The sequence below is a fragment of the Montipora foliosa genome, chromosome 11 (assembly GCF_036669935.1).
Source record: "Montipora foliosa isolate CH-2021 chromosome 11, ASM3666993v2, whole genome shotgun sequence".
NCBI lineage: Eukaryota > Metazoa > Cnidaria > Anthozoa > Scleractinia > Acroporidae > Montipora > Montipora foliosa.
Window position 1 is genome coordinate 13,567,107 of NC_090879.1, and position 20,000 is coordinate 13,587,106.

The following is a 20,000-nucleotide window of genomic DNA, read 5'->3' on the forward strand; positions in this document are numbered from 1 at the left end:
GGTTTTTGTATCTCGTATTTCGCAGCCTTTAGCTTGCGCAACAAGATGACAATATATTTTGGATGTTGCTCTCGTAGATGATTATGACTGTCAGGCCAGTTTACATTTAAGACACGTAAGGAAGTCAGAGCAGGTCTGTCATAATCTTTTACCCCATTTAAGCTTTCTGGCTTGATTTTGCACTGATTTATCATAGGCAACTTAAGCTGAAATAGTGAAATCCAGATGGCGGATCTGATGACGTCATACGACATCAGCGACATCCAAAATATATTGTCATCTTGTAGCGCAAGCAAAGGGTTTTGCACTCCATGTGAATTTATTTTACTGTGACTAAATTTAACGAAAGCCTTGGGGGATCGATCAACATCCCCTCCCTCCCCCCTCAAACTGAGCCGGGTACGTGTTTGCTGACGTGAAAAATGCCTGCAAGGCTTATAATTAGAGCTTCCTTTATGAGAAAAACATTCGTATTACTCGTATGTATTCGTATGTATCCGTATGTTAGTCGTATGTATCCGTATGTTACTCGTATGTTACTCGTGTGTTAGTCGTATGTATTCGTATGTATCCGTATGTTCCGTATGTTACTCGTATGTTACCCGTATGTACTCGTGTGGTGTTTTAGTCATGATCGTACAGCATTGTTTAGACACTTATCGACAACGGCAAATTATCGAAATTCAGATTGCGAGATTACAAGCAATTGTGGTAAACATTTAAATTTTTTACGCAACTTATCTGTAGCGGCAGAAGTGGCATCGGTGAACTGTGAAAATGATGTATGATAAACAAAAGGAGATAAAACAGCGGCGATGATTTGACGGGACAACCGTCCCAAGGCTTCAGGGAACGAGAGAATTCTGTCGACTATTAACTGTAGTAGAAATGTGTCGGTTGGTGGTCGCGATTATTAACATACTCATACTTCATGGGCCTATCAAAACACCGATGAAACCTCACCTGCATGAGCTTGATATCTTGATAAAACATTCCTCTTTAGTATTCTTTATATGAAGAATACTCGAATAAAGCTATGATCCTCGCAGTTATGGACGCAATTTTAGCAATTGCGCAGAGAAGTCTAAAAAATTCAGGTCTTCAACGGAGTTTGAACCCGTGACCTCGCGATACCGGTGCGACACTCTAACCAACGGAGCTATGAAACCACTGACGTTGGGAGCTGATCATTTGTAGGTTCTAATTTGAGTCCATAACTGCGAGGGTTATAACTTTACTTGATTTCATATCCGCAGTTCAGTGTATGTGATTCATTTCATATATCATTTCGTTCATTGATTCATTCCTCACGGGGAAATTAGAACCCACAAATGCCCAGCCCCCAAAGGCAGTGGCTTCATAGCTCAGTTGGTTAGAGCGTCGCATCGGTATCGCGAGGTCACGGGTTCAAACCCCGTTGAAGTCCTGAATTTTTCTGAGGCTTCTCAACGCCATTGCTAAAATTGCGTCCATAACCGCGAGGATCATAGCTTTACTTGATTTCATATCCGCAGTTCAGCCGGTTACGCCTCGTGTTTTTAAACCCGATAAAACACTGCTGCTCGTTTTTTAAACATTACGTGATTGTTTGTATCACGCTCTAAGGCTAGCCCGCAAAGCAGGCGTTTCTAGCGAGGTTTTGTTTTTGGAGCCGATGAGCCTCGAAAGCTCGCTCTACAAGCGTACCTCGCATGACGCTTTGTTTCCAGAACTCCCAGCCTTATGTCCGCGTCACAAGTTTTCCGCCAAGCATGGGCTTCAAGGTCTCTTTCCGAGGGAAAAGTTTAGTCATTTGACACCTGTTTGTTCTCTTTTTCCTCAATGCTTGTCAGCTGTTAAAGGAAATGATATTAGACGCTGAATGCATTGAAGTTAGACTGTTCTTCACAAAGAAGTTTTCCCGAATAGGACAAGTGTAATTTACGGTGGAGACGTTTTGACGAATTCGGAGGAGACTTTTACCTCTTCGCATGTTGATAAAATAATTAAAAAAACTCCACTTTTATAGTAAAGAGGACAGCTCCTCAAGGAAGGAGAAACGTGAGATTTGAAGCCAGCGAAAGTAAACCCCTTTGTGATTATAGTAAGTTGTTTATACGAGTAAAACGTGGAGCTTTTTTCACTGGAGTAATGTAGCCTCAATTGATTTGTGCCAAAACTTTTATTAAAAAAAAGGTATTTGTAGATCCAGCCATTCTACATTTTCATCTACATCTACTTTATTGACTGAAAACAGCATAATATCACTTTAAGATATAAAAATTAACAATGATTTAGAAATAAATTCTATAACGTCATCATACAGGATAAAAATTAAAAATTATTATCATACAATATAAAATTAAAATTTCCTTACATAAAACCATATCAAAACCACTCTCCTTGTTCTGAAAATTTCCGTGGCTGGGTGCCTCCAGCAAACACTGCTGCAGTTCGTCAAGTATGGAAAGAGTTACGTTGACCTGGCCACCTTGACGGAAAAAAAATCTTTTCTTTACCGGGTCTTCTTTTGTTTAAACTCCAATATAAACAAGTTATCACAACCAGCCCAGATTAGCGTTTGCTGTTTGCGAGATTGTGTAACTTTATTTTTGATAGTTACAGACTTAACATGGTTGATAAACTTGAACTTGAACTTGAACTCGAAGAAGGGGCTGATTAGAGGACAAAACTTTTAAAAGAGAGAACGTGACGTATTATGACAGTACTAGCGAAAGTTGTTGCGGAACGAGTTGATTCTCGATCGCAAATGATAAGGCTATTGTGTAATAGGTATCTTGTGCTTTTGTGTATTGTTTTAACGAAAGAAAGACGTTTTGACTACTTCACTTTAAATATAAAATAGTCTAAGACAAAAGGCCTCCAGCGAAGAAGACAGTGTTAATTATAATAATATATGTCGAAGAAAGTCAAAGAGCTTTACTGCCAGGAGGTATTCCCAAAAGTTCTGGGAATTTGTCAGGGCAGGGATCCCCACAAGTGCGTAGGGTTGCAGGAACCGAAACTGAAAAAAGGGCCACCGTAAGTTGACTCAGATCCCATTTCCTTTTATACGAAACTGATGGCCAGATGGATTATTTCCACTGATGAACTCTGAGTGAAAGGAATGATCATGGAGGCTAAAGAACGTTCTCGATAATTTTGTTCAATATTTCAAGGAAATATAGCTGCAAATTATTTACCACCCACGATAATAGAACACCATAGACGAAAGAAAGAGCTTCACGTCCAAACGTGCATTTGATGTCTCACTTTTCACTCAAGAGAATATGGGGAGCAGGGACGGATCTAGGGGGGAGGGCGAAGGGGGTGCGCAATTCCCCTCCCCCTCCCCCCCCTTGAGATGACGTGTGGCTTTCTAATACAACTGGTATTCTGCAAAAAATTAAAAAACCTCACCAGTCAGCTGCGCCATTCCTTAGTGGTGCACCCCCTCCTAAAAAAATCCTGGATCCGCCCCTAGAGAGTTTTATTCTGTGTCCTGGGGGAGGAGGTCAGGGGGACTTAACGCTATTAAGTGACGGGTGGAAGAAAACGACCTTTGGACTAAAACTTCCCGGAGACTGAAAAGTACTTGCACGCGAAAGGAAGTTTAAAGATGCAAATCACTCTTACAATTTAATGTGGAATGGTCTGTGACATTTTATCTAAACTCGTCGCATGAGTTTTTCGATATCAGAGCAACTTGTCTTCCCTGAGAGTTTTTTTGCACTTTCAGTTGAACGCGTAATGATTTGTTGAATGTTAAATTATTTGATATTTTCCTGAATCGAATAAAACTGTCGCTTGACATTCGATTGCGAGGGCAGGAAATGCCCATATGTTTGCTCACAAGAAATAAATACGGGCCGGATCAAGGAATTTAATTGATTGATAGGGCGACAATTTTTACACCTCTGCACTCAGCATGACTGACATTTCATAATTCTTGTTTTGCTGAAAAAAACATAGCGCGTATTGTAGCTAAAACCATGCAAAAACACAGTGGTGGGTACGATATATTTTGCCGTAATTTAACGACTGGCCGCCAACGAGCATCGAAACAAACGGCGCTAATGTGATTGGTCGCCACTTTACAAGCAGAACTTTTGCGATCACGGCGGACGATCATTTACGCACGCACAATTTCTTAGAAGGTGCCAGAGCGATGTGTGAAGAGGTGAAGAATAATCCGCAAACAAAGAAAACCCAATCGAAGGAGTTTTGTAAGGCAATCACACGTAGCAACAGACAAGTTCTTTGCGGAGTTCATTGTTTTTATAAGTTCAAGACAGCTGTTATGACGTCAATAGTCCGTGTGAGCGAGGCGCGATGAACACTCGGACATGTGAAAGTCACTCCGCCGTGTCGTGTCGTGTCATTCCTTCACGCGCGCGCCGCAGTCTCTGACATTGGATATGAATCGAATCAAAAATCTTCAGGATATTTGATTAGGCTCCAAAACGAAACCAGAGGTTGCGCAATCTTCATCAAATTCTTTTCTTCGGAATCACTAGATTAATTGCAATACACAGCCTCGTGGCGAAGACAGGTCCGAAAGTTAAACTGCCGCCGTTTTGTTCGCCATATTGAGCCAGGTATGTTAGTGCATTGAATTTTGTAAAAAGCGTTGTATGCGTGAGGTATTGCCGCGAGCCCTGCCATTTGGAAATTTTAGGTTTGGGCCGATTGCTGGGAATCTCTATGCAGCGAAACGCAACAATTTCAGATTATGGTTTCCCCAGGAGGTAGTTGTGACTTTTAATTTTCATTTAAATATTATTTTGAGAGTCATTTAAAAAGCAGAGATCAGAAATCAATACTTAAGAATTCAAATTTAAAACAAGCCTTACCGGCTGCGATATTGAACATTTTCCTGGAGTCCTCTCATTTTCTGCGTCAGATATTACAATTCGGTCGTTATGTATACCACGTTGAACGTTCGAAGTGCTTGCAAATATCATTTTTGCATTTGAGCGGAACATGCTAGAAACTTACTCAGGCACTGAGCTGCAGTCAAATTTTTTGGCAATAAGTTGCGCCAAACGGTTTAAATCATGAATCAAACTGTATCTGAATTCACTTGAGGAACTTTGATGTCTTCCTTCCGCAGTCATTTCAAATATCACTGCAGGGGGACTGTGTCTCGCCCAAAAAATTGAAAGGTTGCAAACGCGCATCGACTGGCATTTGTCTGGTAATGAAAAGGCAAGCGAGTCTCTTCTAGCGAACTGTAGTAAAGTTTGTTTACTAACAATGAATTTTTTTTTTCTTCGCAACGCAATCGGAAGGTTCATGAATTTTCCATCATTGTTCCAGACAAGAGCATTGATGGGTATTGGTGGTTCCGCTACACTGGAACAGCAGCACTAAAATATTCATAAATCGCTGCTAATGTTGCAGCTCTTAGCAGTACCTGTCTTAAAATAAGCGACCTGTTAGTAATAGCTAATTGTGGATCCTTCCTTTTGAAAACAGCAAACAACAACATTACAAGGTAACATTTCAAACGGTGCTTCCAACAAACGGTTGTTTGTCGGAAGCACTTTCAAGGGGCATTTTACTTCCTACAGTCTCGTAACCAATCTTTTCAAACGGAATGCTAAAAGAAAAATATAACATGCTCGTCACATTTAAGCCACATTCGATTTCATTCTCCAGTAAAGAGAATCTCAACTTTGCTGTTGGTTGCAACGTGGGCATGACTATTGTGTTCAGCATATCTTATTTCGTCTTCTTCCTCTCAGCTATTAATTTCCAGTTATTCAATCGATTTATAGACAGTACTGATTTGCTTTTTGTTTTGTTAAAACCGGATCGAGTATAAAATTTCTTGAAGATATTATCAACGGTGTTTAAATCTTAGATATAAACAATCACGGGAAAGAGCTCGAGTTAATTGACCTCAGTAATTTTCCCTTACAACTGACTATTCCTGATATAGACAACAAGCTTGACTGTCAAAGTCTTTAGTCTCAACATTGCTATATTTATTTTCTTATCGAGAACAAAGGTTTTGGATGCAATTCCCTACATTTAATATTAATGAAATAAAGCGTTTAGACCCTGAACGTTTCTTTTGGGTATGTACATAATTTTATCCATGATATCAGGTAAGTAGTTGCAGTTCTGAGAGGAAGATTCCCTTGATTTCGTTTTCAATCTTGAATCTTTCGCAAAAATCTGACTCTTTGCAAGTACTAAGAATGGAAAATGGCAATCTTTTCATTAAAGGCAAGAATATGTTTTTATCCCCTTTGTCATTAGAGGGTGAAGTTGAATCACTGTCTATGTACAAATGAAATCTCCTTATACCCCAAAAACATTTTAAAAAGAACAACGTCACTGCTGATTACCCCTTTATCGAGTTTATTCTATGTTATACATTTTGCTGGTAGAAATTTCTTAAAGACCCACCACCATGGCATCTTTATCAAAAGCGATATCTATTTTAGCGCCGCAATATTTTTATTGCACTTTTACGAGATTTCGTTTGGGAAGTCAGCGGGAAAGAACATACAGAATACCTCTAGAAAACTGGTGACACGGAACAACGGACGAGTTATTGCACAAAACTTGCTTTACATTCACGCAATTACTGTGAGAAATCCCATCATGTCGCGGAAAAACCCTCCTTGCGTCCTCTCTTGTAAACATCTACGGATTTCTTCGCATAAAAGTGTGCTCTCCGGAGCTACATTGTAGTTCGGTACTTTTCAATGGCAACTCAACTGCTATTTTCAAACGACCTCACTTGATGACTGGATACAACTCACCATCGCTTTCATTTTTATTGAAATATTAATAAGAGTTCATATTGTAGAAGCGATTCAAATACTGATTCAAAACTTGGGAACGATTCGTAAAGAACAATAACAGCGCTATGGCAAAGTTCTGCTCAACGTACGAAGGTGGGACAGGTTGGCAGTCTATTGAATTGTGCTGGAAAGAACTGAAACTAGCATCACTATTGAACCTCTTACAGTTAAAAAGACAGCTGCACTATTGATTAGCAAGCGGACAAGCGGACGAATCCACGGAGTCCTCAGATACTGTAGCCTGGTTTAGTTTAGCCAAGTTAAACACCAACTCTGCTCTGTCGCTTTTGAGGTCAACCCCCTAGTCCACATCTGGCGATCAATATGTACAGTAATATTTCGAATCGTAGAACAACTTATGCATGTGAAGATAAAACCGTAGTTTAGGATTTCATCTCGTTGTACTGTACCATCGGACTGCAAGCTACGTATTGAACCGTGTGAATGCTCGTTTCGCAAGATGTCACACAGTTTAGCTCAAATACTTGCATTCACGGCGAGAGTTGACACCAGTGATCCTTTTAGGTCTCCAGTGTTCACTTTGAATTGAAGATAATTATGGCTACTGTCTTGATTGTGTCGTGTTTTTAAAGAAGAGAGATGACAATGCATGGATATATACAACTGAATGCTGTGAAGGTGTAGCCGGAATGTATCATGAAATTTTGGTGAGAGATCCTTGCAAGTCAGATCGTAAACTTGACCTACAATCAGGTGTGAGAAGGTTAAGAAGAAGCCATTATTGCCTTGAGGAGGTAAAAAATCTCGAAAGTCATCCAGTCATTCAACTACATCGTCGAGCCTACAGGCACGTGCCATATTAAGAAAAGGTAAGTTGCAACGTATTAAGTTTCATAGCCTTTTCGTTGGAGATGGCAAATAGAGTATTATGCCGTCTTGTGCGGACCCCGGCAGATGGTCGAGTTTCGGGAAGTAGTTCATGTCACCGAAGGGCGAGTCAATTAAGTAACTTCTCAACGGCTGGCATAAAAGAACCTTTTTACAAAATATTGATAGTATTCTCACATATACAAATTTTTATATCATTTGTATATATTACGTTGCATTTAAGTTCGGGGGACTCAAAATTGAACAACATATGACAAAAAATTGCAAAGGCACTGACAAAAATTAACCAAATGAAATAGACCTTTTCGGCTTGTACATTTTGTTTTCCCAATACAGATCATGTGATAGTACTCGGGAGGTTTGGTCCTTTGTTTTGTTCATTAAAAAGAGTGCATGCAGGCATATTCATGCTTGCATGCCCTCATTTTAATGAACAAAACAAAAGACCAAACCTCCCGAGTATTATCACATGATCTGTATTGGGAAAACAAAATGTACAAGCCGAAAAGGTCTATTATTCATCTGCCATGAATCTCTTATGTTAATTTGTCCTGGAATGAATGAATATATGATGCTAAGCCCATGGTGTGCCATATTAACGAATTGCTTCAATGCTGCAAGCATACCTCAATATGACACGTTCACACGCTTTTTGACAAACCACAAAATGTAAAGTCTCATTACATTTCGCGAAACTTAGTTCTAGTGAAAGTAAGTTTCATTAAGGCAGTTTCTACACTAAGGATTTTGGAAAGAGCCCTTCGTGTTTAAACCTGTGTTGCATTGAGAAGCCAAACAAAACTGAAACTGATCGTTTCCTGAAATTTGAGAGGAAAGCTTGTCTCATAGTCCGGCTTCCAATGTTTGAAAATCACCATGCAAAGTATTACAGTTTCTTCAGTGCATGCTTTAATGCTCAATGATCGCTTGAAAACTGAGCAAGAAAAAATGGTTTAAAGGGTGGGAAATTTACCGTCGTCTGATGCCGGAATCATTCTACTTCGGAGCTATGCTGTAAGTCCAAAGTTGGAGAAAGACCAAAAAAAATTGATTCAGTTTCCTGTCCGCTACCTTAAGATCAGCTTTGCTAGCAGCGAAACTAGCACTGAGCCAACTTTTGCGAAAATAAGTAAGAGAAAGAGAAAGTTGAGTGTACGAATTTCAACTGTTGCAACTGGACAATCCTGTGTTAATGAATTGGAATCGCGGATTGAAAAGGTTGATCAGATTGAAATGACTGCGTTCTAGTTTCAATGGACCTCTGTTAAAATGAAATGAGAAGATTAAAAATTGGGTGCAATCTTTTGCACCACCTCTTGACATTTGTTACCGAACATTGCCTTGTACTCTTGACAAAATCAGGCAATTTATAAATGTATCAACTTTAAAACAATCTCCAAAAAGGCGAGCTTGTTTGGATGAAGAAGAAGACTGCAAGACTGAAGATCTTCCGTCTTCCGAAGACTAGACAATTGTCTAAGAACAAATTGCCAAAATATATCTGCCTTATTTTTTATTTTAAAATCTAGACCTTCCTTTATTTGTGATCGGAAAACGTTTCCTTTAAAACAAGGTTGATTTATGTACCAAAAACTTGTTATCATTTCAAGTACAAAGCCGCCTTTTGTGAACCGCGCCCACCAGTTTCCGACTTATATGTCCCTGTCGTAAAAAGTATTTCCGGTCACGCAAATTCAAGGTCAATTTTAAAAACGAAGGACATGTGGAATCTACCACTTACATACAGACCAAAATCCAGACTGTTGTAAACTCGGCTGGTTTTGAAAATTTTGGTTCATGCGCAAATAACATGAATATTGTGTTGGAAGAGACATAGTTCGCTTTGAGCTGCCCGCTGAATTCAAAATTTGTGGAATCGAACAACAACTTAATAATTAATGTACCAGTAAATAAAAGGAAGACAGGCTGGCGAAATACCGTGAGGTACTAGAAAAAGAGTGGAACCACACCTAAACAAATCGAGGTCGAGTAGAATTCTCTTTCAAGAGCTCTGCATTTTCTATATTTTGATAGAATGATAACATCCAAACACAGAGAACCCTGGAAGTCAGGGAACAAATGTGCTCACTGTGGCGCGTCATAACCATCTCAGACATGTCTGGCCTCCAACACCTTACTGAAATTTCAAATGAGTTGGCAAACATGCCATCACCAGGGACATTTATTTTGGAAAATAAAATCCCTATCAGGATTCAGTCGATTTAAGCCTTCAAAAAGATTTTTAGCTTTCCGTTTGACTCGAATCTAAAGCACTTGAATATTAAAATTCAGAACAGCAGATCGAAGTCTTGACACGTTAAGTGTGCTATCAATAGGTCCGCAACGGGTATTTTTAAGGATAAAACTGACGAGATGGATGTCTCAGAAAAAATAAGTACACTTAGTTAGCGGGAAAAAGCACACCTCATAATAAATTTTCAAGGAAAGGCTTTTGTACGATTTCTCTGTAATATGATCCAAAAATTGTTGGAAAAACGAGTCCAGTCAAAATTTTCAATCAAAATTCTATGTTTTAAAAATTAACGGACAGTGCGCATAATTGAAGGCAAAAAGAAGTGATTCGTACAATGCCCATCTTCATCTACCCTAGCGAAAATTAAACACAACCTCAAATCTTTTCACAACAAACCACATTTTCAGTATTCATTTGTTTTTACTCGACGAACTTGATTCGACGAAGGCCGAATCTCAATTTTTGTAAAAATGTCGCACCATTTTTGCTTGACAAGTCACCTGTGACTATTGTCACTAAATGAAAAGGTAAACTTATGTGGTGATGGGCATGTACACTTTTCTTTGTTAAACAAATGATGATTTTACTGGCAAAAACCTCAAGAGTCGAATAATCTGAATTTTGAGATACACAAGAGAAGCATGTTTTACAAGTATGACTTACTTATTTACGAGTTGTCCAGCTCAAGCTGCGAACTTAAATATCATAACCAACGACCACAGCTGTATGGAACAAGAACAACCTGGTATTGCGGGTGAATAAGGATTTTAGTATTGCAAGTTGTCCCCTCTCGTACAACCTCAAAACTTGCTTCGAAGTTTAGTGTTATTTTCTTTTGGTTTGGGTGAGAATATTTAAAAGTTTGCCGGTGAATGAGTCTGCCCAACACGATTGCACGACATTTCAAGAGACGCAGGACACCACCTACCCTTTAACTAACCATTCGAATTCTTTGTTTGAAGCACCAGTTGCTTGTCTAGCCTAGCATTAACCGTCCGAATATTATTAAGAGCTAATAATTATAGCGGCCAAATCGCAGCTGGGGCCCCGTTTAAAGAGCAGGCACAGCAGTGATGAAGTTCCTGTTCATCCTGCAAAATGTGTGACGTGTCGAGCTTGTTGTTTTAGACTGTTTTAGTTCGTGTATGAGGAATAATTTACAGTAATTCACTTCTCGTGCAAAAGATAGTTATTTATTCGAAGTCGAGAATCTTTTACTGGAAGTAAAGCGAAGTATTGTTGTTAAACTAATCCTTAATACAACAGCTCCTAAACAATTAGAGTGAGCTATGTGACAGGTGAATGTGCAGTTTGGAGTCACAGCTGGAAGACTTGGAATACCACACTGCTCATTTGTGGCACTTCAGGGCCTTTATTGCAAAATCAAAACAACACACGTTTGCCGAAGATGTGCCGCGACCTGATAATCTTCAATTCAGTGTTGTGTCGCGCAACTGGTTTGAAATGTTAAGTTACATGATAAAATCGCTGTCTCTTTTTTCTTCCATTGGTCACTTCTTCTCATTCAAGTAACTTATTTTCTAGGGATTTAATGCCGTATAAAAACCAGTTCGGGTGCATGGTTTACACTGTCGCTCACTTATTTAAAATCACACAATTGACGTTTATATTTGCTGGAATTATACTGCAAGCAGCCGTCGCCTCTACAAGTGCAAGCGCTAAGAGATTTATGTACAACTAAGGACAAAATAAATGGCTCAGTGAATATCGTTCTGAAAGACAAGGATTTCATAAAATGTAACCTACCTCCGAATGTTAGCAAATTGCTGGCTGGATTTAAAAGGTTTGATTCTGGGAAAAAGACGAAGGATCTTTTGAGTCTTTTGACAAAACTGACAAGTCAAAGGTCGCCGATTGTGGCCTCCTCGCCGTTTACACGGCAGACAAAATGGCCAAGGCTTCCGTCGCGCAAGTAGTTGGTGTCATCGCCTATTTGTAAGGTTTGAATGAGCATGTCGAAGATTATAATATTTCAGTTTCTTGGTCGTCGAGTTCCATGGAATGTTCTTTCCCAATAGTGTAACTGCAAAACTTGTTAGTTTGTGCGTTACACTGGTTTCATACTATGTGCCTAGTTGAAATCCATCTTCGGTTGTTAATATTTCCATGATTAAAACACTTAAATGATCCATTTTGCGGCTGTTTTAACACTTTTTAGACAGTTGCACCCAATACTAAATGGAAGCAGGAGCCAATATGCATCCCAACTACAGTACATGCATGTATCTAATACGGCATTCGAAATAACTGCAGCTGATGAGACTTCCAAAAATGTACGACGCAGGGTAGCCAAGCTATCGGAGCTATAGCTTTGTTCGGACTCGTTCTAAGTTCAGAGCATTTTGATACTGTTTATGCGGAACTTACAATTCATTTATTTGTATGCAGGTTAATTTTTTAATTTCTCTGCGGACTTTAATTGCCACTGGTAGTCTCACACCTATTGTAACAGAAACTCTAGCGTCGAGCCAAAATCCGGTCAAACAGGAATTAATCCACAAAGGGAAGCAGTATATTCTTGGCGACCTTGGCGTCGCACATAAACTTTTATATCGTTAGGTTTGATATCGTTTGAACAGGAAGCGAATGGAACTAGCAATTCATTGCGTCGATCAATATTTATGCCCTGTCGCGTGTTCATAGCGATGTTAACCCTTGTTCGTCATTTTATTCCAGTAAATAACATTCAAGCAAGAATTCGCTCTATTCATTGAAAACAACTAGGTACTAATAAACTTATTCATTCCGCCTCATTTCTGGTTGGGTGTTATCGGCTTTAATTTCTGACGGTTTATTTTCGTCCACTTACGAGGTTGCGAAATCGCTCGGAAACCACTGTTCAAATTCTAGTCAAAAACGTTTCCGAAATGTTGCAATCTCTTTTTCGATCGTTCTTGCAGTCGCCGTTTTTTGTCACCAATGGGAAATTTATTATTTAAAAAATGGAGTCAACTTTATCATATCTCCAGTTTAGTTCAGTTTAGTCTTGAGCATTTGCGTGGGAAGCAATGACGTCATCTCCCTCGGAGCACAATGGTTTGATTATAAATTTTTCGATCGTACGTGTACATGAATTATTCACGTGTCTGATAACACACAACACGAACACCACTGTTGGCGAAGATCATAATTTTCTTCATCTACAGACGGAAAAATTGACTTAAGCATTTCAAAAAGAAAAAACTTTCTGTTTTGCATCGACCGTATAGCTTTCACATCCAGTCGGCTGAGCATTGACGTAATTAATTTAATACTTATACAGATGAAAATGAGAGGAAGTTAAAAAGTTAAAATTTTAGTTTAAAAAGCATAAGGTTGCAAATCTACCCTTTCTTTATGTTTTATTATTTACACGCCCCAACGAGCAAATGAAAGACGAATTTTAATTTTTGTTTTCCTAAATTTGCTCGCAGACATAAATTTAGTGTTCAAATGCCGTAATCGTAGACTTGATGTTTATTTCTATGCTCGCTACTTATTGGTCGATTTAATGATTAGCGTTCCACTCCGACAGGTCGCTAACCAATCAGACTTGTGGGATGTCAGCAGGGTAAGACGTCAAATAAAAAGCGCCAAGGTTGTCGCCGACAGACGGCAGTTTGCTGGTCGCCGGTGTCGCCTCGCGATAACACACAAACGCCGCGCATCTTCGTCACAAATGGTAAATTTCGAGGAAATTGCTGCCACTGGCTTCACAGTTCTTTGCCTGGATCTGTTACTTGTTTGTGCGCGAGAATGTGAATATGTCTGTGAATGAGCAGTTGGAACAGGCTGCTTCAAGGGACACAAGCGCCGGTTTATTGCATGCTAATGAACTTACGACACTCAACCAGAACCTTGGCTCCGGATACAAACGTGACGGCCCTCACGAACTTAATTCCAACGGCGGCTCTTCTGTGCCAATGCCTGCGTTGAGTCAGAATTCCACTTCTGTGGTCGCCACAGGATCGCCTCTCACCGCCTTCACACACTCAGATCAGTCCAACTTCAATGTAAAAACTGAACCAAGCGATTTCGCTCAAAAAATTATCAGCGAACCACTTCCCTTTGATGTAAGCAACGAACGGGCGCCAGCGGATGGCATAACGGAAGAACCCTTGGAAATACAATGCGGCGAGAACGCAGCACTTCTTTACGTATCCAAGTTATGCCAAGGGAGCAAAGGGCCTTGTATTTTATTTCAAGGAGAGTGGCTGACTCCAAATGAACTACAGTATATAAGTGGACGAGAAACGGCCAAAGACTGGAAAAGAAGCATCCGCTATAAAGGAAAATCTCTAAAAAGTTTGATTGCACGCGGACTTATCAAAGTTCATCCTCCAATTTGTGATTGCCTCGGATGCAGAATTTCATCACCAGTGGTAAGCAATTAGTGTTTAATTATATATCTCAATAAATGCCTGATCGTAAAATATTTTATTTTAAAATTTCAGTTCTCCGCGAACATGCCTTATCTAAATTTAAAATTATGCCCTGCGAGAAATGTAAATCATCCAATCTTTCTTAGCTATTGAAGAATAAATGACCTGAAATATTGCATAGTTCTTTTGAATTTTTTTTTTTTTGTCGCCTGATCTTTTGTTCTTTTCAGCGTGGTGGAGTTCTACTGTATCTGGTTGTATCGTGGCTTCAATATCGGTCCGCAAAATGCTCTTTTAAAAAGTCAGCTATTATCCCTCTTCAAGTTGTCTGATTATGTCATAACGGCCGTTGTTGTCAAAACAATTAAACTACGCTAAAAAATTCAACTGCATTTTGCTCGGACGAGAAGTTATGCGATTTTTTTCCCACAGTTTAAAAAATTCGCGAACATTTTCTCGATAATAAATGAAACTGTTGAATATTGACAAATTCTGAGAGAACGTACAGATCGTCTGGTATTTATTTGCCATCACCTTTAAGGTGACGGCATAAGGCGGGGATAATATTAACAGTTTAGAGAAACAATGACTCTTGAAAGGGACGCACGAATTCTCTGTCTTATCAAATCCCAGGTACACAGCTGAAGTTATCCTTGCGGTTGATTTTAGCTTACAGAAGTATTTTTTTTCGGCTTAGGGGTAAAGGTGTTTTGTCTGCAACACTGTTGGTTTAGGTCTCTCTTTTGTTCAACGGTGTTTCACCTTTGTTATCAAGGTACGCAAGTTTCTGGTGCTGGAAAATGAAAAGATCGCTGTGTTTTCTTTATCTACTAGACCATAAATATGTGTGCGACTCGGAAGCTACTTTGGATGAAGACGCAGAAATGCACAGCGTGCGCGTAGCGAAAAGACTTTGCACTTCGAGAACACCTTGACAAGCCGCGCACAATGCGCTTTGTTTGGACGAATCCAATCATTTCCGGACAAAAATAGCGCGCGCAAACCGGGAAACGAGTCAACTTAAGGCAACCGCGTCCAAATTATCTCAGCTCACTACCATTTAACATCGATAAATTTATGGCTCATACCTACAATGGTTTTTATTTTTGAAAATGTGGGTTTTTCCTAATTTTTTTCTCTTGGAGTGCTGCTGTATTTATTTAGCATCGCTGACAATGCGAAATATCCGACAGCTACCTCCGTATCGCTCACGTGCTAAATACCTAGGAGATGCCCAATGAACAAAAAGACAGGAAATCAAAGGGCAATAAGAGGAGCTGAATTAGCGTTAATTAATGAAGCTTGCGTACTGAGGTCAAAAGTCACGATAAAACATGGCTTTGCTCAAGTACCTTCTATATGTTTTAGACACCGGGCAAATTTTATCACGTACGCAGCATTGTCAAGCGTGTTCTTGGCACAGACAGGGCGGGAAATCATCAACACAAAGTTAGTGAACATTTTATCAAGCTAAAGCGCTGTCAATATCCTTTCTTTACACTTTGAAGAAAATCCTGTTTTAGGCGGCGACACATTTCTCCTCGCATTGCGAAAGGTGTAAACGGAAATTAATGGCGTTGGATAATTACCCGGGACCTTGGCCCGTATCAATCAATTATTCCGCGTCGTACTTCGTGTAATATTAGTCCTGGGTGTTATCTTTTGTTTGAGCAGGGAGTTTTGTAAACATTGCGCTTTCATCAAGCGGGAAACGGTTACCTCTGTGACGTTTTCCCATACGTTTATTTCGATAACGATTAACGGCTGTTCGTTTCGAATATTGCAATGTATCACAAATGAAGCGATCAATTAATTTCAAAAGCGGCATGGAGGATACGGAATATTGAAGTTACCAGGAGCTCAGTGTCGCATTCTGTGAGCTAAAAACTGATCAATTCCTTGAAATATCGTTAAACTTTTTCAAGTGTCATAGCACTTCATAGAAATCGTGCACAAAAGCCATATTTTTTTTAAAAATTGCAAATTTCTAGCGTTTTCGACACAGGGATTTAGACACCAAGTTCGTGCTTTGAGTGAATTTATTTAGGACAGAAACAAATTTTGAATGCAAAATAAAATCAGTTAGAGTATTGGAAAAAAGAAACTCGAACTAGTTTGCAGTTTTTAAAGACATCTTTTCTCTTCATTCTGTTTAAGAATGGGCCAGAACAAATTATGTTTACCTTGAAATGATGTTACACAAATATACATTTAAAAGACATGAAGACGACCTAGCAACGCAGGACTTTCTCTTTTACAAAGTGTTCTTTTATGGTTCCGTCATCCGTGAACATCGACTGGGAATTTTATTATTTTGAAATCAATATAATCGCGAAACAGTTCTTTTATATGTGTATCTTGAAACAGAACCGTGGGAGGTTAGCCAGCAAATGCAGTGTATCGTCACCTCCTTCCCCAAATAGAAAGAGAAAGGATTCTGTTAAAGGTATCTGGAGACAAGATGGTTATGCCACAGAGGCCGGATTGGCTCTTGCCGCTGAGGCAAGGCAAAGATCATCGTCAGAAGCTAGCAATTGTATGGGTGGCAGTGGTTTGCGAAACGGCGTAGAGCCAAGAGCATCGCCTGCTGTGGATTCCAATTCGTCTACTGCGTCCGAGTGTTCCGAACCAACCGACGATTGCCCATTTTCTCCCGGTACAGAAGCCAAGCGAGCGCGAAGTTTATCTCCGGTTAGCTCTGCAAAACTTGTGGACATGAAAAGACGAGCAAGTAAGTCAGTTTTATTGCATAATCGTCGGTGTTGACGTTCATCTTTCATAAAACGAGATTTAGCTCTTATTTATGAAAACACAACAATATTTCATTTTTTTCTGGAAATGTTGTTAGGCCCACGTTTTTGTGCTGATCAGATTATTTTTTATATCGAGCGCAAAACGTCTTTTTTTCACTTTTTTGCAATTTATTTTAACGATTATGAAGTGGGGTCTATTTACCAAGTTTCAGGTTTGGATGTTATAAAGAGTAATGGTCTAGATTGGGAGATGCGTTAATTTTGCGGGTATAAATGGCATCCTTTTTCGATTCCCTAGTTACTTGAGCTTTTTTCATGACCTGTGAAAAGATATCTTGTCAATAGCAAACCTTTTTGAGATTTTTGTGTTTACAATACGGTCAGAACCTTCTGATGAATTTTAAACTCAACTTAGCTGTCTCTTTAGAAATCTATTTCATATCTTTTTGATTGGGGACAACATTAAGAGCAAAGCTGAGAGATCTTTCCAACTTGCCCAATACTTCATGGTGCCTTCCTTGAAGCTAAATTTATTTGGATACAAAGTAATCTGGTAGTATTTTGTGAGGTATTCAAAACTAGTGCAAGATGTTTGCTTATTCACTCTTGAAGCCATGTGAAGGATCCTGTGATAAATTTTCAGTCATCCCGTAACTCTTGGTCAAATGTAAAAACAGCGGAACGTATGGAGAATATATCAGACTTACCTCATGGAACTGCGGACTATAATCTTTGCGAAAGGTCTTCGCATTTAAGGAAGCAACCACAAAGCAGTCGCAAACGGGCCTCGAAGCTATGATATTATTTCGGTCAGAAAATAAGCTACCGTATATTCGAAGTTCCATCGGTTATCATCTTGGAATGTACAACGAACACATGGCTTGATCATGAGCTAAAATGGTCAAGCAGTGTCAATCGCACGTACATCGGGGGCCGAATCCCGTTAATTAAAGCTTGGGTATTTTCATATTTCTAGGCTGTTTTGCAAGTGCTAAATTCCTAGCTGCAACGTTTTTGGGCCTAAAAAATAATTTGAGCTCTCCAAATCCTTCAAGTATATGACAATTTTAAGAGCAAAATCCTAACAACTGATTCTAAACTGAATGAGATAAAGAGATGCAAGTCCTTGCGTCATCCTATCATTACTTCAATTCGAACTAAATTTAAATACATGTAGCAGAGGGAAGTAAGATCTGCCCTACTTTTTGCGCTTTTAAGCTAATATATCCTCATTGTTTTTTTTTTTTAACATGTATTACGTAACGAAAAGCCAAGTTTTACTCCGCCTTTGGTAAATTTGTGGTTTTAAGTATACCTTTACTTTGGATACAAGACTAATAGCATTTAATTGGAAGTTACCGAATATTTTATGCAAATAAACTAACAGCTCGTAAATGTCATCTTACTCGCGGCGTCGGTCTTGCATGTTGCATGTTGTTACAACCTGTTTTTTTGTTTATCGTGTTTGCAATACGAGATGAAGGAAATTTCAGTTTTACTGTTTCACGGTTTCAAACTTTCCAAAGTCCACTGTAAGAATATGATCTCATCGTGATATTACAATGTTTTAAAAAGACGGAGAACTTTAATTATCAAAAGTGTATACCATATCTTCAGTTAAATACCTCACCTCTAACTGTAATCGCATATATTTAAGAATTGTACACGATACTCTGATGTTAAACAATTTTCAATTTCCCCTGATCTTTGTCGCCATCCTTCAAATCTGGTAATATGCAGGTTCGAAGGACAAAGATTATTCATATTAACGTGAAATCATTTGTATTAACCTGAGGCGACGTCAATCAAAACTGCGAGCTTCGCCTTGTAATTTAAGTACGAACCCAGTAAAAGACATTTCCTTACTGTCCCTTTTTTTTAGTGGCTGATAGCTTAAGGCCAGGACAGTCGACAACTACTTAACGCGGTAGTTTGTGAAAGAATGCTTGAAAACCTGTATGTTTACTTTTTCCATTGTGTCTTACATATGCCTTCGCATGCAGCGCAAAACAGTGCCCCACCCCTCCCCCACATTAGTTTTTAATTTGGCTTACTGCTGCGTGAGAAAATGTCTGACGTCATTGCACGATACAAAAGCGATGTTTCTGGGCCGCTGTGTCTAATTTGCAACAAAACATGGTCATTTATTTCGTGCGCTTTTAAGATTAGTTCTCGCTGTTGGTTGTCAGCGTTAAAACCCTTTTCCGGATCTACTTACACCTCGGAAGTACCTTTTGCACGCCACTGCGTGTGAAATTTTAAAATTAGAACGATATAGCGTACAAATATACTTGATTAGTAGCTGCTGCCCGGTCGAGTCCACTTTTGTTTTTTCGCCAATGACAGATGAACTGTCTGTATTGTACATACAAAACTCTAATTGAGAACTCGCTGTGTGATAAATATTGAGAAATTTAAGCAAACTCGAGGAGAATCAATATTTAGCTGTTCAGGTGATTCAGCCCGCGGGGCCAAAATGGGGATTCGACAGCTGCTTTGGTTGCAGACCAGTTCCCACCGTTTTACGGAAAGCTGTCGCATCCCGTCGAGATAACTGACTGAGGCTAAAAAGAAAATTTAAAAAAAAATGCTCTCGGATCCTTCCACCGGAGTGCGCCCTTGTTGCTCGAAGTGCAAGGAACAGATTAAACTTTTCTGCCCTGTTTGACTTAACAGAAATAAAACACAAAATGCTTGTTGATCGGCCTGTAATTGATACCTTGCGCAGGAAGAAGCCTCTCGCGTTGACGTTTCGTTTTCCGTTTCTGGTAGTTTCCAAGAACACGTACGCACAATTCACCGTTCTTGGGGAATCGAGCGTTTCTGAATATGATGAAAAGTTTTTGAAACCGCAGCAGACTAAAATAACATATATTTGGTGAGACTAAATTACTTAAAGAGTACGAGGAAACAGGTCGTTCTCGTGAAAAAAAGAATATTGAAAACAAGACTAAAAATAAGGCCT

General features: G+C 39.3%; 1 protein-coding gene across 2 annotated transcripts in view; it reads left to right on the forward strand.

The window, feature by feature from the left end:
• Positions 1-4,422: 4,422 nt before the first annotated feature.
• The window catches only part of LOC137976543 (sterile alpha motif domain-containing protein 11-like), a 20,286-nt gene continuing 4,708 nt past the window's right edge, over positions 4,423-20,000 (forward strand). The window contains exons 1-4 of one of the 2 annotated variants that reach the window (XM_068823918.1): positions 4,423-4,577; positions 13,436-14,282; positions 15,651-15,731; positions 16,650-17,013. In XM_068823918.1, coding sequence (XP_068680019.1) covers positions 13,665-14,282; positions 15,651-15,731; positions 16,650-17,013 — 1,063 coding nt within the window. In that variant the 5' untranslated portion in view covers positions 4,423-4,577; positions 13,436-13,664. The remainder of the gene's footprint in view (positions 4,578-13,435; positions 14,283-15,650; positions 15,732-16,649; positions 17,014-20,000) is intronic. The other variant, XM_068823919.1, reaches the window with a different exon arrangement.